The sequence below is a fragment of the Nuphar pumila genome, chromosome 4 (genome assembly GCF_984573655.1).
Source record: "Nuphar pumila chromosome 4, dmNupPumi1.hap1.1, whole genome shotgun sequence".
NCBI lineage: Eukaryota > Viridiplantae > Streptophyta > Magnoliopsida > Nymphaeales > Nymphaeaceae > Nuphar > Nuphar pumila.
Window position 1 is genome coordinate 140,738,658 of NC_143252.1, and position 25,120 is coordinate 140,763,777.

At 36.7% G+C, this 25,120-nt stretch overlaps 1 protein-coding gene across 2 annotated transcripts; it reads left to right on the plus strand.

Annotated features, from left to right (window-relative positions):
- The first annotated feature begins 12,079 nt into the window (after positions 1 to 12,079).
- Positions 12,080 to 22,149, plus strand: LOC149841344 (protein OBERON 3-like). 2 transcript variants are annotated; one of them, XM_090003776.1, is made up of 2 exons: positions 12,080 to 14,277; positions 21,149 to 22,149. In XM_090003776.1, exons 1-2 carry the CDS (start codon positions 12,216 to 12,218, stop codon positions 21,700 to 21,702), a joined length of 2,616 nt encoding a protein of 871 aa, XP_089859902.1. In that variant the 5' UTR covers positions 12,080 to 12,215; the 3' UTR covers positions 21,703 to 22,149. The 2 variants fall into 2 exon arrangements, with proteins under 2 accessions (XP_089859902.1, XP_089859903.1); XM_090003777.1 differs by lacking the exon at positions 21,149 to 22,149 and having other exon boundaries at positions 12,080 to 13,821; positions 13,910 to 14,118.
- Positions 22,150 to 25,120: the final 2,971 nt, after the last annotated feature.

Here is a 25,120-nt window from a genome sequence, read left to right on the forward strand (position 1 = left end):
GAAACTCGTGACGAGTATCACAAGTAGGGGTGTCAATGAACCTGGTTTACCCGGACCTAACCCAAACCAAAACCTATAAGGTCTGGTTGGGAATGGTGATAAATAAGAAGACTCAGATCCAAACCCGAAGGTCCGATTAATATATAGACCCATGTATAGTTTGTGAAATTTTATACTAGACTCGGACCCAACATGAGCTATGATTAAGACCCGCAAATTTTTAATGTAAAAATGATAAAAAAATATGGTTTTATCGGATATGATCTAGGTTTAGTTCATGTAGTTCTTATCGAGTCTGGGTATATTTTTATTATAGTGGACCCGAGTAGACTCTGTCTGAACCCAATACCATACCCAAAAATTTGGTCCAAGTCTGATTCCACCTAAGCCCAAACCAAACCCGACCCATTGACACCCTAATCACAAGGCACGTTGCAAAAATCTTTTAAATGTTGCCTTGTGAAATTCTAAAAGAGTATCACATGAGGTATTGCAAAATTATGAAAAACTTGAGCAAGTTTGTACCTTACAAAATTTCAAACGAGTATTGCAAGGGTATTGCATAATTCTTTTTTCTTGTGAAATTTTGTTTTATATAAATAATGCTTTATTTTTTAACCCCTTATTTGCATCCGGCTGCACTATTTTTGCAATCCTAAAGTTCTTGTGGTTCTTAACCCCTTATTTGCATCTGGATGCTCTATGTGGATGAAATTTTGACAGAAAAGATAAAAACTTGAATGCCATTTGGATATAAAGTTCATTCATAATTGTATTTAAAAACTTGGTTGTAATTTTGCATGTAAGGTTGATAAAATTAGTAATTGTTCTATTATGTTTGTGGATGAATTTTAGTTATAAATTTCAGCTCTATTTGTATGTATTGTTAAATTGTTAATAAAACAATTTTGTTTTGTAACAATAAAATTTAAAGCGAAAATATCACATAATTAGAAAATTAACATATTTTAAAATAAATTTGAATATATGCGTGTGAATTTATATAAGAAATCTGCATGTATATGTGCAACATGTTCTTTCATAAAATGAAGTCACTCATACATTGCATTCATTTCATTCTTTAACAAAATGAAGTTGTTCATACATTTTGCATTCATTTCATTCTTTCATAAAATAAAGTTGTTCATACATTGCATTCATTTTATTCTTTCACAAGAATGTTATTTTTCATTGCTTCTTTGATAGGAGGAAAATAGAGTATGTGCATAAGTGCCTTAATCTCTTCAGCCTCAAGAATGCCAAATTGCACAACATCTTTGATAGAGAGAAAATACACTATATCATTGTTGATTCTATATTTTGTATGGTTCTCTTGATTTTTTCTATCCCACACATACCATGTGATAGAAAAAATGATGATTGTGAGATACATCGACTCTACATCATCATCCAATACATCTTTTTAGCTATGTCGTCTACATTATCATCATTCATGTTCTCTATGATGAGAACTCGTGGACTTTTAGTTTATTAAAAAAACTCATCGCGATGAAATATCATCGATCTTTTCATTGCTGATGCTTTTATCAAAAAACTCATCATCGATGAAGTGTCACCAATCTTCTCACCACCAATACTTTTATCGAAAAAACTCATTGTTGATGAAGTGCTACCCATGCTTTTACCAAAAAGACTCACTGTCAACATAGTGACAAATATCATAAGATATATGAAAATCTTGTGATAATATTGCGAGAAATTGCCTAAAAGTTTAAAACGATAATTTCTTGCAAAATTTTAAAAATATCATGAGATTTATGAAAAAACATAAATACGACGCTTTAAACGGCTATTTATCATGAAAAAATCATGTATTTTTATTTTTAAATAATTTTTATTAATACTTTCTTATAAAAAATGTTATATTTTTAAATTTATTTTTTTATTGATGAGATTTTGTTGAAAAAAATGCAAGATTTATGAAAAAAATTCAAATTCTCATGTGTTTTTTAAAAATAAGATTTTGTCATTTTTAACATTTGTCACTATGACTGTCGATGAAGTGTTGCCCAAGCTTTTACCAGAAAAACTCACTGTCGATGGAGTGCCGCCCATGCTTTTGGGGTTTACCACCACCGATGAACTATTGTTGATGAGAGATTTTTGTAATGCTTGAATGTCGGCAAAATATCATTAAAAGATCAACTGAAGGATTGAGGACCACCAATTAGGGGACCAAAGAAACCCTAAGGTTGCAAAAATAGGGCATCTAGATGTAAATAAAGGGTTGAGAAACGAAGCGTCGTTTATATAGAACAAAATTTTGCAAGATTTTTTTTTTTGCAATACTCCTATGATACTCGTTTAAAATTTTGCAAGGTATGGACTTTCGCAACACTTAAAGAATTTTTGCAACATGCCTTGCGATACTCGTCATGATTTTTGCAGGTGTTTTAGAATTTCATAATATTTTTTACAATATCGCAACCTCATATGCAATTTTGTTGACGAGTTTTATGGGTCCATCCACTTTCATCATCGTGACTCGTGAAAATAAAAAATTAGCAGTTGTGAGAAGTAAAAACATCCAAAAAAAAGTGAGAACTTGTAGAATTATTCATTTTACGGATTTGCTAAATTGTGAAGCATTTTTTAAAACACATCATTTTTGTCGTACAGTATGATCATTTTTCATAAAAAAATAAACTTATACGTACAAGCATTTGTAGCAAATATTATCCTGCCTTTATATGATTGGTCATAATATCACAATTTGGACCATTTAAATGAAAATGATCATAAAGAATCCATTGCGTGTTGTTTTAGACTTGCATGATTGTTGCACATTTTTACGTACATGTGGATGGTAAGTGTAGGATTAGCTCATTAGATGAATGGCATGTGCTTGAGAATATTGTCAAGGCTATATCCTCTAAGGCAATTCAAAAACTGAGAACCATTTTCATGCTAATGAATATTTTTCTTACTTGAATAAACCATCCCAGAATCATAGACCTAGTCGTGTTGACTCTGCCTGCCATACTTACGGTTGTTGTCCTGCTTACCCTTCGCCCCTGGCAAGTCACCAGCAGGTTGTGACACTTATGGGATTTGAGCCTAGTCATGCTAATGGACTTAAACTCACTTGTTTTTCTTTTTTATGTATATATACCATTTCCCTGCCTAACTTATTTTATTATTTTTATAAAATTCTTCAAAATTGTACAAGTGCTATTCGAGAGGAAATAACCTCCCAAGGCACAATTTGTTAGCAGCCGTGCTCATAAGAAGTATGACAGTTGGATTCAACATTCGGGTGTAGCTGAAGTAGGGAGCCATAATCCTTAGCGGACCCTTTTTTTGTCCACAAATACTTTGATGCTTTTACCTTTGTCATGTCCCTTTTTTTTTACCATTTAATTGTCTGGTGCTATCTTCTTCTTTTTTTGACAAAAAAAGTTAGGGTTAGGCAGACCCCTACCAATTATGTAACTATACCATTGGGATTCAAACTCAACACAAGGTGACAAGCACTAGCAGAGCCCCGGTTGGTATATATATATATATATACCTTCCTAATGGAAAACCCTTCCAAGCCTCCCCAATGAACATTTTATTGGATTTTTGGTATTTTTTTCAAAATTTTGACCGTACAGATATAATCTATAGGAATCAGTTCTTGAAACATTTGATTCTGATGCATAAATAGGTTCTCATAAGTTTCAAAATCAATGACGTACAACTTTTATAAATTTTTGAGACTTCAAATACCATTTTTTATATCCAAAATTCAAGATACATGTGTCAATTTATAGTAAATCAATCATGCTGAAGACATCTATATGGTCAAAATTTTGAAAAAAAATGCCAAAAAAAATTCATTGGGGGAGGTTTTCATTCTCACATATATATATATATATATAGGTGCAAAATTGGTACGTGCTAAATGGGTTTTTCTTTCCTTCTCGTGCTTTTTTTTGCAGTTCCAACCCCTTAAATGTGTTGGGCATGATTGATTTATGAAGAATCCACACCTGGATCATGTGTTTTTTGATGAAAAAAATGACATTTAAAGCCTAAAAAATTTACAAAACTTTTGAACTGATGATTTTTTGAACCTTATAAAAACCCACCTGTGTCAAAATCGAACACTTCAAGAGCTGATCCCTATAAAATCTACGGTCAGAATTTAAAAAAAAAATGTTGAAAAACTCATTTAGCACCTATCATTTCACACCTACCCATTACTACATATATATATATATATAACTAAAATATGTTTAAACAAAGATTTTCATAGTTTTTTTTAACTTTTTTCAAAAATTTCACTCGATGTGATATAGACGCTTGGTTTGATAGAACTAGACCCTTGGATCATCCAATTACCATATATAAGAAGGATCTTTTAAGGGTTAAAAATCAATGGCTTAGAATTTTCATAAATATTCAACCATAAAAATCACATCTCTTGATCTGATTACGATGATTTAGCAAATGGACCATGTCGAATGCATCTCAGGTTTAGATTTGCAAAAAAAAAACTATAAAAATCTTGATTCATGCTAACAAGCATATTTGGTTGGTAAACATATTTCAGTTTCATATATATATATATATATATATATATATATATATATATATATATATATATATATATATATATATATATATAAAGAGAGAGAGAGAAGGTAGAGGGTTTCACCAAGTAATGTGCACATTGGGATCAAGTGCGTTTCTGTCTCTTACTTTTTTTGTTTTTTAAAGGCAAGCTAGGGTTAGGCAGACCCCTACCAGATATCTCTTAAGCCCCATGTGGCAGAGGGATTCAAACCTAGGTCTTCAGCTTGGTTCTCTCTCTCTTTAATCATATGAATATGATAAGTATTATTTGTTTGCTAGGTATGATACTTGGTTCATGTGTTTTTCAAAATAAAAGTATGAGTTTCTAAGTGAGATTTTGATACGTTTGCCAGTTGTTACTTTTTTATGGTTATCTCCAAAACCTAATTTTTCATTAAACAAATCATGTGAAGTACAATTACAAAGGTTTTTTAACCATGCAAGCAAATAAGTGGGTGCTTGCGGGGCACACCAAAAGTTGGTGCTCTCTCTCTCTCTCTCTCTCTTATGTATATATCCACTAGAGTATGTTAACTGAACATATATGAACTGGAGTATGAATCAGATTTTCATGAATTTTTTCATAAATTTCATTGTAAGGATGCAATCTAGATACTTGGTTTTATAGAAACACACTCTTGGATCATTCAATTATGATGCATAAAAATGATCTTTTATATAAGGCTTGAAAATCAACAACTTAAAATTTTTATAAATATTCAACCATTCAAAATCATATTTTTTTTATTGAAAATACATGATCTAATAGTCAATTCCTAGCAAATGAATCATGCCAAATGCATCTACAAGGTTGGATATGCAGAAAAAAAGTATTGGAAATACCTTCACATTCTGTTTACGTATTTTAGTGGCATATATTTATATAAACTAGAATATGTTTATGTATGAATCGAGATTTTCATAGTTTTTTTTTGCAAATCTAACCTTGTAGATACATTTGGCATGGTCCATTTGCCTAGATTTTTGGACCATTGTAATTAGATCAACAAATGTGATTTTTTATGCTTGAATATTTATGAAAATTCTAAGCCATTGATTTTCAAACCTCTTAAAATATCCTTCTTATACATCGTAATTGGACGATCCAAGAGTTTGTTTTTTATAAAATGAAGCATCTACATTACATTTTAAAAAAGAAGTAAAAAAAAAAAGCTATTAAAATCTTTGTTCACACTATAAACATATTTTAGTTACCCTATATGTGTGTGTAAAGAGAAAGAAGGGAGTAGATGCCTAAAACGACCTACTCTAAGCGAAGTGGGTTTTCAAGTAGTTTTTCTTTCAAATTCGGCCATGTAGATGCGTTTGACATAGTCGATTTGCTAGAAAATAAAACTTGGATAGTGTTTTTTAATAAAAAACATGGTTTTTAAGAATTAAATATTTATGATATTTATAAAAAAATTCTACCATCGATTTTCAAACCTTAAAAAAATATACTTGCACATCGTAATATAATGATAAAAGAGTCTACTCCTATAAAATCAAACACATAGAACACATTTATATGGTCAGATTCAAAAAAGTGTAGAAAATAACCATTCAAAAACCTCGTAGGCAGTAGACATAGATCCGTGTAGTCTGCTACGTTTTCTCTCTTTATATATATATATATATATCAAAGTAATGATATGGAGCTCCCACCTACTCCCACTTAGTAGAAGATTTGAGTTTTCAAAATTCTTAAACATTTTTTGTTACATGCATTTTTATCATAGAACACAAGTTTTGGATCATGTGATTGTTATGTTTATGTAGCTTTTTTAAAACCTTCAAAAATTAATGGGCTACAATGTACCAACATTTTACAATTTTTTTTTATTTTATATCATAAAAAACATGATCCAAAACATGATTTATATTAAATAATTGATGCCTAATTAATACATCTATGAAGCCTGGTTAAGAAGATGAAATATACATCTATGATTTCTACTAGGTGGCTGTAGGTACTCTCGGAGGGCACATACACACACACAAATATATATATATATATATATATATATATATATATATATATATATATATATATATAGAGAGAGAGAGAGAGAGAGAGAGAAATGTATTTGTGCTAAATGAAACATGCTAAAAGGGTTTTTCTGCTCTTTCAGTATTTTTTCGCAATTCCTGCCCTATAAATGTGTTGGGCATGGTCGATTTACAAGAAATCCACACATGGATCATGTGTTTTAGATGAAAAAAATGATATTTGGAGCCTAAAAATTTTATAAAGATTTTGGACCATTGATTTTTTGAAAGTTATAAAAAATTACCATTGTATCAAAATCAAAGACTTCAAGAGCTGATCCTTATAAAATCAAGTACGTAGATCACATCTATATATACTGTCACATTTTTAAAATAAATACTCTCTCTCTCTCTCTCTCTCCCTCTCTCTCTATATATATATATATATATATATATATATATATATATATATATATATATATATATATATATATATGAAAAAGGGTAGGTGCCTGGCCCTTTTGTTGCCTAACGAGCTTGAATAAGGGTTTTCAAGTTGTTTTTTAAAAATCTGACTGATGTGCTCTGCATGATCCATTTACTGTGAAATCACACTTGGATAATGTTTTTCTGAAAAAAATGAATTTTAAGCATTGATTATTTTTTGAAATTATAGACTGTCGATTTTTGAATCTTATAAAAACCTAACTTGGTGTTAGAATCAGACTATCTAAATCCCACAAAATCAAACATGCAGATCACATCTGTATGGTCACATTTTAGAAAAAATAGAAACAATCTTTCCAATGCCCGATAGGCACAAAATAGCGTGAGGCACCTACCCCTTACCCCCCCCCCCCTCTCTCTCTCTCTCTATATATATATATATAGTAATGGGTAGGTGCTAAATGAAATATGCTAAATGACAAATGCTAAATGGGTTTTTCTGCTCTTCCCATATTTTTTTTTGCTGGATCATGTGTTTTTGATGAAAAAAAATGATATTTTGAGCCTAAAAAAATTACAAAGATTTTGAACCGTTATTTTTTTAACCTTATAAAAACCCATCCATGTATTGGAAACAGTTAAAAAAACCTGAAAAACTCATTTAACACTTATCATTTTAGCATATTTCATTTAGCACAAACCCAGAGAGAGAGAGAGAGAGAGAGAGAGAGAGAGAGAGAGAGAGAGAGAGAGAGAGAGAGATATTCAATTGGAGTTTAATGTGCTTGATTTATTTTTTATTCTAACGACATTCTTCTCGTGCGTGTGTGCACAATTGTGGTTCTTGTCCTTAACATTTGTAAGACATTGAGATGCTGATTCCAAGCAAGTACCACCAACTAAATATAGGAATATTGCACATGATTCATTATTAAGATCATGCATGGTGTTTATGGTGCTACTGATTAAGATACTATTATGGTTCTGTCTGCCACAGCCTTCCTGATTCCATTGCACCATAATTGTCCTCTCAGCCAAGTTGAATGTTGGGACAATAAAAAAGGCCTTATACTATTTGAGCTTCCCACTGTACGTGGGTATTTCTTTTCCCAAAAAAGAGAAACCGTTGCTTTTCCTATAAATTAGATTCGGTCTGATCGTTGGAATAAAATCAGACCAAACCCTTATTACAATAATAATATTTCAAACCCATAAAATAAAGCCTTTCTGGACATTGGTCCCTCGACCACTACTTTTACAGAAAGATAAAACAGTATGAAAATTAGAGTTTCAAAATATAGGCGATATTTTGAACATATCGTGACACCTTCATCACCATTTTAAATTGTCACTCGGCTCATCCTTGAGTGGCTTGTGACTGGGTGGGTTATGTTAAGTTTTTATTTTATATAAAATATATAACTATATATACTGTATATTTTATAATATGTTATCAATATATTATATATAATATGATATTTTTTGTAATATTTTAATGTATAATATTATTAATGCATGTATAACCATATATTTATATATAATATACATAATATTTATATATAATATACATAATATTTATATTACATTTTATATAATATATAATTATATATAAAATATATAGCTAACTCAGCCAAGTCATGCTAAAACTTTTTGTACACAAACAAGTTGTACCGGATCCGGGCTGAGTCACCGAGTTGACCCGCCAAGTTTTCAAACTATGGTCCAAATCCCAACGTGAAACATTTCTTCTCTAGGTGCCAAAGCAACAACTCAAATGAGTCAATTCTATGATGGAGTTTGATAAATCTTGGTTGTTTGGGATCCGACTCTCCAATGTATTTAGCTGTTTCGGATCTGAACCATTTTTATCCCTACCTCAATGCCAGGGGATTGCTTTAGGGTTTTAGGTGATGGGCGATCTTAGCTTCGTTATTCTTTCAACTCAACTTCATTTTTTTCACATAATGATAAACAAATTGTTCATATTAATTCTACTTAAAAAAATATTTTTATATATTTCATCTTTATTTCTCTATAATATTTTTAATTTTTAATTTAGTCGCATTTACCAACATCTTATACATAAAAAAAAAAACCCTTCAATTTCAAAAGAAAATTTGAGTACCGTTATCTTGCCGTTTTTAAACTTTTTGTCACTATTAGGAAAAAAAGCAAATGTAGTTTGTACGAAAGATTTGGGTGGTTCTCCGTAATTAGTTAAAAAGCTGTAGATTTTCGAGATTCGAGTATAAGTGAGTGGGGAAGGAAAATTTTATTAAATAGGAAAGTGAACCATATTCTCACATGATTGGGATTCTTTGAATAAAGCAACTTGGTTGCCTCCTTTTTCATACGTTACCCTATTTTTCCTCGATCCCCTACAAAGCATACTTTTCTTCAAACTCCCCACATTTTATTTTCATAATTACCAATCAATCTTCTCATAATCAATAGAAAGTACCCTGCCACCCCCCTTCCATACCACGGAAGCATCACCGGCCGGACCTCCCACTTTTATCAAAAGTTTCAACCAGTCTAAATTACTGTTGACCAGCCCACTAGGGTTTTACAAACCCAGTTTTCTTTTTTAAAAGGCAAGCTGAGGTTAGGCAGACCCCTACCAGTTATAGGATTATACCATTGGGTTTTGAACCTGCAACCTCCCAACACAAGGTGACGTGCACTAGCTGCTCGTACCAGACAAGTGGAGACCCTGTTGGTTTTACAGACCTAGTTAGGTGTGTTCAATTTGTAAGAATGGTCTCAATTGGGTCGATTAGCATCTTGTTGGCGAAAAATTGATACAAAACAGGGTTGATTCGGATTATTTTTCAAAAACACTTCGTTAAAAATAGTTTTCTAATATTTTGAATACCTTATCGACATATGTCATCTTCATAGTGACAAATATCGCAAGATTTATGAAAATCTTGGGTAATATCGCGAGAAATTACTTGAAAGTTAAAATTGACAGTTTTTTGCGATATTTTTAAAAATATCATGATTTTTTGTCAAAACATAAATATTGTGATTTACACATGATATTTGTATTTTTAATGGCTATTTATAGTGAACAAACCATGTTGTTTTTATTTTTAAATAGTTTTATTTATATTGACTTATAAAAAAACTTTTTTATTTTTCTATTGCCAAGATTTTGCCTAAAAATGCGAGATTTTGAAAAAAAAATCAAATTCTCGCTAGTTTTTGACTGCCGATATTTTTACGTTTTTTTTTCACTTTTCTCACTATGGTCATCGATCCCTTGGTTGAAAACTCATCTATTCATATGAGTTCAGGTCAAAATCAGAATCGGAAAATCCATTGAGGACCAATACCAACACTGACGATATTGAGTGGGCTGACTTAGGGTGGCGTTTGTGTGTCACTGAAGAGGGTACCACCCTTTCCTTTCCGCGAAAACAGAACCAGGCCACCCTTCCACAGGAACCCTTTCCGCTCAAAGTGGGGGTTCTCGTGTATTTTGGGCTCCTTTTCTGTGAGGAAAAAAAGTGCTCAGTTTGTTTGGTCACGGTGGGGCCTGCAGAAACGCATGCCCATCGATGCATTTTTTTAAGAAAAAAGCCTCAATTTCCGTGACATGCAAACACCCCCCAAAGTGTTCCAGTTGAAGGACGTCGAGAGTATCAATACTCGTGCTGCTCTTTCCTTTCTTAAGGTCAGAGCCAATGAAAACTTCTCATTTAATGAACGGAGGAGAAGCAACCTTTGATTGTCACAAGTTCTTTGACACCTGAAAGGTGTATATAATCACCAGCCACATTCATGATCACAGGTCCAGCTTGTGTGATCGTAATTTGTGATCACAAAATCTTGAGAAAATCTCACTTTTACAGGAGACCAATGTTGTCAGTATCGGTGCGAATCGCCGGTATCGTATTGGCAGAAAATCGATAGGATACTAATCTGTTATTTTTAATAAATAAAAAAGTATTACCATTGATTTTTAATAGCTTTAACACGTCTGATTGACGCAGAATATTTTTTTAATTATTTTTTATCCGATTCAGAATGATCCACTTGAGAATCGGTATCCAAATGATTTCGATGGCAGATACTATTTTGACAACATTGCAGGAGACCAACGTGACACCTCTCAACCTGTAAAGGAACGTCCAAACAAGAGCAGTAGTTTATTTTGTTAAACAGTGAAAAAAGAAGTCACCTTAACCAAGTTATACATGATGCATCATTTGTGCTTTCTTTCTCTTCTTCATCTTTGTTCAGCCTTTTTTCCTTTTTCTTTTTGTGTTTTACATGTTTTTGGACTTTGCAAGGATGTTCATAAAGCCTATGAATAAACCTAAACAAGAAAAGGAAAAAAAAAAGTATCACCCATTCAATCACCAAACATCTTATGGGGCCAACATGTTACCAATAAGACAATGGTTTGGTTTGAATTTGAGAGGCTAACATTTGTTTAAGAACTTTCCTTGAATCTTCCAAAAACTTGGAACTGCTCTGAAAACATGATCCCCAAATTGACTCTCTCTCTCTCTCTCTCCAACTTCACACCTTCCTTTGGGTTTTCATGAGACTTTTAGTTGGCCACCTAAATCAAAAAACAGAAAAAAAAGGTGTCTAATATGAGGCTATGACCAAATTCATCAGAAGTGGAGTAGGCAGGCAATCTCTCCAAAGAAAAGGGCATTTCTGGAACAAAGTGTGCAAACGGGGTTGCCGCCACCGTACGGACCAAACGCGTGAAGGGAGGAAAGAGAGAGACGGCGGAGTGCGCGTGGGGAATTGTGGAGGGTCGCGACGAGGGAGAAAGAAATGACAAGATTACCCTCAATCATTACGATGAAGAGATGCGAAATGTAGATATATTCCATGGGATGACTAAAATACTCCCTATGATTCTCGGAAAGCCTTCTCAGTGCGTGATTGATGTCTTCGTACCGAGGGTTGTTTGGTCATTTACTGGCAGCAACGCGTGCTTGGCTCCGGCGACAATACGTTTTCGTTCCATGCAATAGATTAAATGTGAGGGATACTTTAGTCATTTAAAAAGCCCAATTTCCCCCCGCTACAAGGGAATGGCCGAGATGCAGTGAAGGAGACGACGGAAGGGGAGAGAGAAGAATTTGCAGAACAATTTGGAAAATACCCAATAAGTCCTTCTTCCCAACGTTACCCACCACTCTCTCTCTTTCTCTTTCTCTGATTGACCGACCATGGTTACAGAGAATGGTTTTCCGAAAAAGAATTCGGTGGATGGTAACGGGAAGGAAGGTGCAGAACCGGATGGATTCCTGGATTTCGAGAATGGGTTGAGCTCGAGAGAGGGGAAGAACGGCCGGAACGGTGGTGGGTCGGAGCTGAAATCGTTCGAGATCAGGTATAGCGGCGAGGGGACGTCGAAGAAGATGGGTGGGATGGGTTGCCAAGAGCTGACCCTCAGCTATATGTGCGATAGCTCGAAGGTGGTGAGGGATTCGGGGATGAATTCCGGTGAAGAGTTGCAGATTGGGTTGGGGAAGGGGAGGTACAAGGGGAAGGAGGCCGTCGCTGGCGAGAAATTGGCGGTGGACGAGGGGTCCGGGAGGTGGGTGGAGAGGGATTTCCTGGAATTGGGCGGAGAACGCCAGGGTCGCGGGTTCAAGAGGGAGGGCGGAAGTGGGGAGGCCGAGAAGAAGGGCGAGAAGAAACCCAAGTTGGATGCGACCCCTCTCGATCTCTCGCTCGGCCTCTCCAACGTCTCCTTGTCCCTCTCCTCATTCGTCCCCTCCCGGAATTGCGATCCCCTGGCCCCCGCTCAGCGCAGCGTCCAGTCGCTGCCGCCTTCCCGGGCGAGCTCCGACGATTTCACGGCGTCGGCTTCGTATTCGTACTCCCACCCCTTCTCCCACAATCCTAGTTGCTCGCTGCGGAACTCCATCGACAATTTCGAGCTCACTGTGTCCAATGGTAGGACGTTCGGTGGTGGGAGCGATCAGATTTGGCACTGCGGTGAAGGGACGAACGGATCTGTTCATAGCAGATTTAAGCCCGTTGGTGAAGCAACGTTTCACCAGAGTGGTTTGCAGAATGGTAGCGTTCATGGGGACAAGCCGAATCAAGCCCTGATTGGTTGGATTAAATCGGAGAATGATTCGGTTATGCACAAGAATGTAGAGAGCGCCAACTTCTCGAATCATGGTTACCCCTTGATGTCAGGGCAGCGCATCAAGGATGGGTTTAACAGTCTGTACAGTAACAACAGCGCCGAAAGGCATTCGTTCTTTCCGTTGGAATTGCCCGCGATACCGATGAAGGATAACCAGTCGACGGATTCGAGGGAGAGGCCTTCAGAGACGCACAAGGTTGCTGGTAGCAGGTTGGTTAAGTCGGAGGGAGGCCGGACTCCGCTGTTTCAGAAGAGCCAGCATCATGTTGGGGGTGGCCCGACTTCATCCAGGACTCTCACCAGGCCGGGGAAGCTTCTGAATGAGATCGTCTCGGAGTCTATTTCAGTCATGGCTCAAGTAATTCAGGAGCTTCCGGAGGAATCACTGGAAGCTGCAAGGATCTGTCTGAAGAATCTAGTGGCATTGCCTGAGAAAAGGGAAGAGTTTGCTAGCCTTCAGAGGCGCCTCGACAGGAGGTCCGATCTAACACCTGAGACACTATCAAAATCTAGCAAGGTTCAGTTGGATATCTTGGTTACTGTAAAGACCGGTGTGGAAGCCTACTTATCGGGAAATAATCGTCTTCCTAGTGAAGAATTGATCGAAGTGTTCATGCTCACTCGCTGTAGGAATCTGAATTGCAAGAACTTGCTGCCAGTGGATGATTGTGACTGTAAGATATGTTCCACAAAGAAGGGATTCTGTAGTGCTTGTACGTGCCAGATTTGTCTAAAGTTCGACTGTGCTTTGAATACTTGCAGCTGGGTGGGGTGTGACGTCTGCTCCCACTGGTGCCATGCTGATTGTGGCGTTCGATTGCAGTATATAAAGCCTGGGCAGAGCCTGAAAGGATCGTTGGGGACGACCGAAATGCAATTCCATTGTCTTGGATGTGGACATGCCTCGGAGTTGTTTGGCTTTGTTAAAGAGGTATTTACGTGCTGTGCGATTAATTGGGGTCCTAAAACTTTAGCAAAAGAGCTGGACTGTGTTAGAAGGATCTTCCAGGCTAGTACTGACCTAAAGGGTCAGGCACTGCACAGCAAGGCGGAGGAGTTGATAATGAAGCTTGATAAGAAACTCGCTTCTGCATCAGATGCGTGCAACATCATGCTATTGTTTCTAAAGGGTAAAGCATTTCTTTCTAAGATCGTGTGAGAATTCCATTTTGTTATCATTAATGCAGTGCAAATCAATGATTTTGATCTCCCTCTAGTTTTTGTAATATTTTGTTTTACTCTTGCTAATTGATTTTCAGCTATGGATAAACATTTTCTAAGGCTAGTATACAGTGCCATATTTTATTGATATTTTGGTTTTGTTATTTCTGTAGAATTAATGTTAAAAACTCCCTCATGGTCATTGTTTTGCATTATCATTACTGGAAGGAAATAAATACCATGAATAATGTTGGAAGCATTTCTTATTTGTATGAAGAGCTGATCTATTGAACAATAAGTACATGAGCATAATACTGTTTTTCCTGCAATGAACTCATGGAATAGACTGTTCCTTTTGTTTACTATTATCTACCAGTTAACCATGAAAGGAATGTTCTACTACGTGCATTGTAGGCCCAGGAAATATTGAAATGATTTCTTTGATTTATACATTTATGTTTCCTGCTTAGTCATCTGAAAAGCAGAACTTTGATTGATAACATGATATTTCAAGATGCAAAGTGAAGATGAAAATGGAAAAAGAAAAAGAAACATCAAGGTTCCATTAATCTTATTAATTTCAAAAACAAAGTGAAAATTTTCTTGCTTGAGCTTTCTACCTAATTTGCATTAAAAGCATGGCTTTTCATGGGCCTTGATTTGCATAATATTTAGTGTAAACCTCCACATCCTTCTCTGTTACATAATCTGGATTATACATTATCAATAAGTGAAGAGGAGAAATATGTGGCTTTTTGTATGTTGTAAAGGCTTAAGAAAAATGGGTTTTCCATTTTTGAGGTTGTTCATATTTGTGTGACGTCTGTTGAGTTCTAGCATAAAGATTTCCTCCTTCCTGACATGGAAACCTTGAACTTATCTAAATATGAAAATCAATTCAAGAAATCATTCAGAATTTGATCCATGCTTGCCTCTGTGATTCCACTATGAATTGATACATGAATCTGATGCAAATGTCAGAACATATACTTTGAGAATTTTGTTGAGAGTTTTATATGTTATTGATCCAAAAAAAGTTTGGAAAGCCATTGGGAAAGTCATAATATCTGATTGAAATGGATTCAGTGATAAATGTAATTTCACAAGTCCCCACTAGGAGATTGGAAAATCGATGCAGTCAATGTCCATGGGGAAGTGAGATTAGATGCTACCGCTTTCTCCGTCAGTTTTCATGCAACCAACGCGTCGAAGGCGCACTTCTTTAGCCATAACTCTATATTTGATGTCTACTAGCTTGTTCTATAGCTTTTTGCCTTTTATTTACCTCATTGTGACATTGATGGAGATTAGAAGGCTGTTGCAGTAAAAACAGGTATTAAAAGATCCAGTCACATTCAATCTTTCTGGCTCTCCTTATCAAATTCCTGATCCAAAATTTTATCTGATTAAAATATGTGGTTAGATCAGATTTGGTAATGCCTACATCCTGACTGAATCAGAATCTTTATGCCTCTACATGGTATTTTATGTATATGAGGTGATTTCTTTTTAATCATTATTTACTTTTGAAGCCTGAAAATTCTAAGTTTCCAAACTCTCTTGGTGATTGCAGATATTTTTGATGTGCAAATCTTCTGAATATCTCCTAATGTTATTCTGCATGATGATGTCATTGCATAGTTTGTTAAACATGTAAAAGCTAAGTAAAGTGCCAATCTTTATTCCAATAGCTTTGTTTGGGCTAATGCGACAACCCCTTACCACCTATGTAGTCCTCTCATGAAAGCCATAAAATTTCAGGTGACTATCTTTTTGTCAAAAGAAGGTAGCAAGAGAAAAATTAGTCATATCCAAATGATTGATCAACTATGCCTGTTACCAGATCAGATACTGATTGACCAGCATTCAGATTTTCCAGATATGGACCCTGAATGCTTTATCCAAACCAAAGATAGAGTTATGAATCTTGGAATTCTGTTCAGATTTGGGTCTCTTCACCCCCTTGCATTTATGGAGAACATGTACTTTGGACTGTTGGTTCCTTCCTGGCCTCCTCATGACTCGTATTTGGATCTATTACATGAACCATGTTATTATTTGGTTCAAATTGTGGCTTTATGTATTACCTCTTTTGAACCTTTTGTCCCTTTTACCTAAGTTTTTGGGAAAGAATTTTTGGAGGGAAACTATAATACATTGAAAAAGGTTTAGTCCTTTATTGATCATTTTTTAAAATCTTAAGAGGATTATATTGCCTAGAGTTGGCGTTAAGGGCAACACCCTCTTGGGGCTTGTCAATTTGAACTTTGGATATTGGATTTGGACCAGCCCGGCTCAGCCTCGGTTCAGTTCGATCCGGCTCGGCCTGGTCTAGTCTTGGTCTCAGTTTTTATTTTGACTTTGACTGTGAGTTATTATTATTTTTACGGTTTTGAAGTTATAATAAAGGGTATTTAAAATTATAAAATGTGTTTTATTTCCCAACGGGTGTATTTCTCTGTTTCTGATGTTTGGATACTTTGACCGTTTGGTCAAGGGTCTTTTTCATTCCGTTTTGAGTGCGCCTTGTTCCAACGGGTGTCCCAAGGGGCACACTTTGTAATGAAAATAGCGGAAACACCAATAAACCAAAGAACTCTTAAAAAGAGTCGAGCAAAGAGCCAAGAACACAAGCACTTAAAGTGCACAAATAACCCACTAAAGGGTAAAATGCCTAGAAGGCAAAAAATTATTGAAGAGAGAGAGAAAGTGGGCTGAAAACACTTACAATTACAAGAGGGAAATCCCTCTATTTATAGGAGAGGAAAAGAGAATTGAGAGGGACCACAAGGGGGGCTCCCTTCTAGTCGTTGGGAGCCCCAACGGTCATAAATGTGACAGTTGGGGCCCCTTGTTGGTCCTATTACAAAAAGAAAATAAAAAACAAAAAAAAACAAAAAAGAATAAAAAGAAAGGAAAAAGGAAAAACCTAAAAAATGGAAAAGTACATGGGAATTTGCCAAAATACCCCTATCGGGTATTTGGATGCACAGAAAAAAGAAAAAAAGATATATGTATATATATACATATATGTATATATATACTTATATATATATATGTATGTATATATATAAGTATATATATATATATACACATTTTAACACGCCTCCTTAAACTTTACGGGGAGAAGACCGAAAGTTTGTCAAGAAGAAACATGAAACACGGAGTTCAAAGCTCTTTGGTGAAGAAGTCAGTCAACTGATATTCAGAAGTAACATATGGAAGTGTGATGGTTCCTATGAGAAATTCATCTCAAACATAGTGGCAATCCATTTCAATATGCTTGGTACGCTCGTGGAATGTATGATTGCTTGCGATGTAAATCGTGCTCTTGTTATCACAACACATCTTGGTGGAAGAAGAGATGAGGATGCCCATGTCACAGAGGTGACTTTTAAGCCACACAATTTTCATAGTTGTCATCACCATGGCCCGATATTCAGCTTCAGTGGATGATAGAGAAACTTTTTGCTGCTTTTTATATCTTCATGAAACGAGGGATTCACCTAAAAAAATGGAAAAACCAGTAGTTGAGATTCGATCATTGAGATTCTCCCCCCAATCTGCATCAGTATAAACAATTAATTCAAGAGATGAAGAAGAGGATAAGAAAAGCCCTTTGGAGATGAAGTTCTTGATATATCGCACAATTCGCATCATGACCGCCATGTGAACTGTAGCAATCCGCCCACATAAGATAGCGTTAAGGGCAACACCCATAACTTTTTGCCTCGTAGATGATTTTCCATAGCCGATGCCCACATAAGATAGTTTGCGCCATTGTGTTTGAAGGAGAGCTCAACTCTTGATTCATGCTCCATTGATGACGGGAAATATAGAATATGAAGAGCACTAAAGATCTTTCAAGAATATTGAAAATCCTATGGCTCTGATACCATGTAATGAAAATAGCGGAAGCACCAATAAACCAAATAACTCTTAAAAAGAGTCAAGCAAAGAGCAAAAAACACAAGCACTTAAAGTGCACAAATAACCCACTAAAGGGTAAAATGCCTAGAAGGCAAAAATATATTGAAGAGAGAGAGAAAGTGGGCTGAAAACCCTTACAATTACAAGAGGGAAAGCCCTCTATTTATAGGAGAGGAAAAGAGAATTGAGAGGGACCACAAGGGGGGCTCCCTTCTAGTCGTTGGGAGCCCCAACGGTCATAAATGTGACCGTTGGGGCCCCAACGACTAGATGGGTGGGGCCCCTTGTTGGTCCTATTACAAAAAGAAAATAAAAAACAAAAAAGAATAAAAAGAAAGGAAAAAGGAAAAACCAAAAAATTGAAAAGTACATGAGAATTTACCAAAATACCCCTATCAGGTATTTGGATGTACAGAAAAAAGAAAAAAAGATATATGTATATATATACATATATGTATATATATACTTATATATATATATATTTATACACATTTTAACACACTAGCCATTTGGATGTTTTTAGAGGGGTGCCTAGCTTGTCTTTTCATGCTTATATATATTATATATCTTGGTCGTGCTTGGTTTAAAACACCTTTTGGTTTACTGCTTCCTGTATCTCTCTCTCTCTGCCTTTCTTCTCGAGGCTGCTCAGTGATTGTGCCGTGGAGGTCGTCTTGCCTAGTGTAGAAGGAAGTCGGCATAGCGTGAGTCAGGGACAGGCTCGAAGTTGCGTCGTACTCTGCTGTACCCGGTCTTGTACTGGTGGGGGCGACTGTCGCTTTTAAGAATGCGCTCCACAACGTGCCTCCAAGCTTTTGATCTGCATCCATTCTTCTATAGGTTGCCTTCTCGGAACCTATTTCCCAACAAACCATAGTTGCCAGGCTTGAAGTGAGTTCAGAAATTAATATGGAAAGTAAAAGGTGGAAGGTTGGGTACTTGAGAAGGGTTAGGGTGGGAAGCATAATTACTTTACACTCATAGGAATGGAATGAGAAAATATTAAAACTACTGCAAATATGAACTCTGAAGGAAACTTCATAAAAAAGACGAAGTGCTGATGCTCGGGAAGCAAGCCTTACACAATGTGGGTATCCTCCGGGTATTGAGCTTCCCAGGAAGTGAGTTTCCAAGCAAGTGGGGAAGGTTTTGGCTATGTTTTAACCTTGTTTGTACAGATCCAAATCATATTAATGCAATTGGTTAGGATTCAGATCTATATTTAAAATTAGAATCTGATTGAATCTAGATCTCAATTCAAGACCAATCATTGTAATTTTGGTTTAGATCTACTTGGGTAACATGTATCCTATTTTTATGATTTGGGAAGAGATCATACTTAAGTGTTTGTTGTAGATGACAATGAATACATATTGTTTCGTTTGATTAGAAAAGAAAAGAAAAAGCATGTTAAACACTATGCCTTAAGTCATTTGTTATTGAGGTGAACAAGCATGTGATGCTAGTCAATAACAAGCTGGAGGAAATCATTTGGTTCCATTTGAATTTGTGAATACTCATATAGAGCATATGTTGATTGTGTCAGCAGTATTCCAGTGGTGTTGTCTGCATGTTGAAGTGTGCTTATATAAGGGTAATTAGTGGTTGAAATTGGAATTTGTCACATCCTAAAAGGGTTCACTTCCCTACCTTACTGATAATCCGTAATGATCAAACAAAAGTTGACACTCTCTGTACCATGTGAGCTAGGTTGATTACAAAGTGTTACATCGTGAGAAAGACCCTCCCACTGATATGTTAGATGAAGCTCATAAAACTTTAATGCATAAGCTTTATTATCTCTCTATGTGACATAATCAGAGGTAGGAATTACCTTCTTGTCTGGGGTTTTGTGTCTGTGGCTATGTCACATAAGTGCGGGTACGGGTACAGGTACAGGTACGGGTACGGGTACGGGTACGGGTGCGGCAATGTGGCACTTTAAAAAAACTTGGGTGCGGGGAGGGTGTATATATATATATATATATATATATATATATATTTTAACAGTTTTAAGTTAACAATACGTGTATGTGTGTGCATTTATGTATTTATATATAATATAGATAAAAATGGACTTGATTAGAGTTAACTGAATCTACTTTTGGATAGAAATGGACCTCAGTGTGGTGGACTTCACCTAACACAAAGGAGGTTGTGTCCTAGTGTCGCATCCGCCTGGGTGCGGCGGGTGCAGGTGCGGTGCCCTGTTAGAAGAGTCCGTGGCATAGCTGACTGATATATTCTGTTGAGAAGATTTAGATCAAGAATGAGTATGCCTGTGCCATGCTCTTTAGTTGAGGGCTTCAGGCCGACTGTTTTGATGGTTGACGCTGTTGATGTGCATTTTCTACCTGGTTGCATTAGTTTTTTCTGTGACTTCTAATAAGGCTCTGTTCAGCATATCAAACTTAATTGCAAAATTCGAATTTAGTGTTTTAGACTTGATAACATGTAATCCATTCTTCTCTATGTGACAGATAATCAGAGGTAGGAATTATACCTTCTTGTCTGGGGTTTTCTGTGACATGGGAGAATGATATATTCTGTTGAGAAGATTTAGATCAAGAATGAGTATGCCTGTGCCATGCTGTTTGGTTGAGGGCTTGAGGCTGACTGTTTTGATGGTTGACGCTGTTGATGTGCATTTTCTACCTGGTTGCATTAGTCTTTTCTGTGACTTCTAATGAGGCTCTGTTCAGCATATCAAACTTATTTGCAAAATTTGAATTTAGTGGTTTAGACTTGTTAACATGTAATCCATTCTTGAAGATTATACCCCTATGATAGAAGTCCTTCATGGGGTGAATGCCACTTTGGACTGCCTATACATACGTGTACATTTGTGACTTATTTTCTTTTGTACTCTAGTTTCTTGCGAGCTGACATGATCCTCATTCTTATATACAGATGGTGTTTCCGAGTTTTGTTTACCCAACAACTCGGCCAGAGAGTTAGCTCAACCATGCCAAAGAGGAGATGCTTCTCTTCTGTCAGCACCCACCGCTACTCAAGTTCCCACTTACAATAGCAATTCTGATTTTAGGATCGATGCACCACGAAGCGCCTATAACATGGACAGAGTTCTGCATAATGAAACAAGGGATAAAAAAGATGCGCAGTTCGTGTCAAAGAAAGATGAGTTTGAGAGTTTGGAAAGCATTGTTAGGATCAAAGAAGCAGAGGCAAGGATGTTCCAGAACCGAGCAGATGATGCTCGTAGAGAGGCAGAGAGCCTTCATAAAATAGCACGAGCCAAAAGCACAGAATTGGAGGAAGAGTATGCATCCAAGCTTGCCAAGCTATGCTTGCAGGAAACAGAGGAAAGGCGGCGGAAGAAGTTGGAGGAGTTGAAATTCTTGGAGAATTCTCACTGTGATTACTTTAATATGAAAATGAGAATGGAAGCTGAAATTGCAGGTTTAATCAAGAGGATGGAAGCGACGAAGCAACAGTGGCTGTGAGTCATCAGCTGCCTTTTTTTCTCTTTCTTTTTCCATTCCTGTCCATTGGTTCAGCCTTCTGTGAATGATGGTAATGATGTTATGTAGCTAACTATTGTAGCCGATGCTTAATTTATTAGATATAAGATATGTGGCAAGTCCGTTGCTTTCAGAGGTGGGCCACGTGAGGCACAGTGGTCGTGGGGCCCCACCCGGGGTTTTCCTCGCTTCGGCGAGGGTTCCTCGACATAAAAAAAAAGATATGTAGCAAGTGTGATGGTTGAAGGCTGCAAGAAAATTTGATCAGAGGCCGTTTTGAGTTGGTGTTTGTGCTCTCTCTCCCTCTCATGCACTTGGGTACATGTTTTTTTCCATTTTTTCTTGTGAATTCTTGTGGGTGTGCATGCGTGTGTTGTAGGAGACATTTTTTTGTCATCTAAATATTTGCAAACTGGAAAACTTTAAAAATCTCATTAATCCATTCCGTATATTCCTCGAAAAATATCATGAGAGCTTGAAAGTTTTGTTTGTTTTTCTTTAACAATTCCCCCTAGTTTCTATCAAGAAAAAACTGAGAAAGTAAAAAAAATCTGATTGTAAGTTTCTAACTGAAATTTTTTCTAGTTGGCTTATGTTGAGCTTGAATGGCCTTTTCATCAAACTTGAAGCTGATGACATCCCTTGGAAGCTCTTTTATGCAGGTTGGGATTCATAAATTTTCTGGTAATTCAAATAGTAGGATATTTTCATTCAGCCTCAAGGAGGTTGGCGTAGTGGGGTTGGGCCTTGGCTTCTAGAAGGGCAGTCAAGGTTCGGCGAGGGACGTCGTCCCTCTGCGCAAGCCAACGTGTAGCATAGGCCCTGGGGGCAGGGGTCCTAGCCTCAGAGTTTTACGCTGCTGGCACAATGAATGTAGGTATGGCAGGCTGAGCCAGCACGACCAGGTCTTTATGTTGGGTGCAGTTTCTTCAGGTTATAAATAAGAAAAAAGATATTTTGATGGCAGTATTCTGAAAAAATAAAAACATATTTAGAATCTTGTGTCTCGTGTCTGTATTGAGCCCTCAATCCAAATCTGTCTTGAATTCGAAAAGTCCCGGCCAGATAAGTTCAAATCTAATCCAAAAACACGATTAGGTTTGATTTGAACAACCATATTTGAAATTAGCGTATCGGATTTGGTTTAGAGTCAAACCGAACCAAATTCATTTGGCCTCCCTAGACCACTTTCATCCATCGTCCTGCTCCCAACCTGCACAATCCCTCTGCTTGTTACCCTTACATTGGAAAACTGACACCATGCTTTCCTTTCTTTTTCCAGTGGAGTTTATTCCAAACTTGGGTCAGATTCGAAGTTGTTAGGGATGGGAAATTCTGAGGGCAGATCCAGTGATCGGATAGATTTCTTGCGTCCAATCACTGACAGCCCCGCCCACTTCTTGGAGATAGGATTACTGTCAGAGGTGCTTTGGATACCGGCAACTCAAACACCATCGTTGGATAGTTTACCTTTCTATTGGGTCCTATAAAAAATTTTAGAATATGTTTTTTTAATTATATTGAATAAGCATTTAATACAGGAATTTTATTGAAGAAAAAGAAGCGATTGTTATGCAGATGATAAAGAAATAGAGAATGATAAAACTTTGTTTTTTTTTTGAAAGGCGCTTCTGGGGTTAGGCAGACCTCTACTAGATATCTCTTAAGCCCCATGTGGGATAGGGATACCAACCTGGGCTTTCAGCTTGGCACAGGACCCCGCTTTGCAATTTTGTAACTCCCTTCAATATGGACTCTAAGTTGATATGTAAGTGTAGAGTTCTTTCTGCTCATGATTGTAATCACAGGAAGTTGAATTTGACTATGAACCTCCCTCATGTAATCTCTATATAAAAAAAAGAAAACTTCTCCTCTCCGCGTCAATATAGAGAGAGAAAGAGAGTTCCTGTTGGTCACGTCCAAACCGAACCACATAAACCGTGCGAGTGTATGTGTGTGTGAATTCTTTACAGATTTATGTTATGATGACATTGAAAGCTTGAATATTGATGATGACGAGACACAAGAGAGTCTAGGATCTCATTCACATCATAAGAATATATGCATTTTGCATGTTTTTTGTCCCTCGATTCACATTTTCATTTCTTGCTGTTCTTATTACCGATCATAAAACCCTGAACAACATCAGACTTCATCACTTAGGCAAATGCACATTCTATATCTACGATTTATCCCAAACTTTAAACTGTAAATTCACATTTCTATATGACCGGTTTTCCTTTTCATCTTATATCATTAGCCCATCCAAGTGACACGCTACTGAACAGCTTCAAACACAAACACCCTATTAGAAAAGCATGCTATAATTTTAAAGCATTCAACACTGCAAACCAATCACAGATATATAGCTACAATAAAAACGTTAGATCACAGAAATCCACCTTTTTTTCCACAGAAATAATCAACCAAAAACTAACTATCCACAACGCAACACACACCAACACAGAAACCGACTCATTTTAAAGGTCCATTTTAATTTTGACCACATGCATCGTGAGAAAAATAACTGGTTGTTTCGACCATAGTTGGCCCAGGTCACACTCTGAGCAGACCTGTGCAGATAGGATGTATGGACCTTTCCATTGCCGGAAAAACCGGTTGATCGAGTAGGTCGGTTGGCACATGATTGCCCCGGATAGTATGAAATAGCTAGATTGGTATGTTTTTCCTGAAATTTGCCCCACTGCCTCATGTCCATCTCTGGTGCTCCAAGGAGAGTGGATCAGGTGCAATGTGATTGCACACTTTTAATGTGCCCCTGCATGCATCTGATCACCCTCCATCATTTCATGGGCCCCGCCCTGTCTCCAAGATGGAGGGTGATCAGGTGCAGCGGTACACTAAAAGGGTGCAATCGCACTTGATTTTTTTTAACTCTTCAACATACTGGCATGCTGAAGCCAGACTTAATGGGCACAAGTTATGCAGGCGGAGTGTGGATGCCACTTATCTTTTGCTAGACAGACACCAACCTGCTTAGAATCCAAGAAGGTGACTTGGCGAGAAACTGTTCGGGATCCAACTCGTGACTTGGCATGCCAACTCAAATGACTGGATTTTTTTTTTCTTTTTAAGTATTTTAAACATAATTTTTTTAAAAAAAAATAAAAATTACATTTAATTAATGAAAGAGACTCAACACAATGGACTTGCGTTCAAATAATTAAAATCCAATCTGATATCATATAGACAGCCAAGAATTCTTGAAAATAGATATGTCGCTAGCATCACTAGGCCAAGCCACTGAAGGCCTCTCTCTCTCTCTCTCTCTCTCTCTCTCTCTCTCTCTCTCTCTCTCTCTCTCTCTCTAGGGACTGGACTTGATTCTAATCCAAACATAGATCCAAAAACAATCGAATTTGACAAAATCTAAACATGC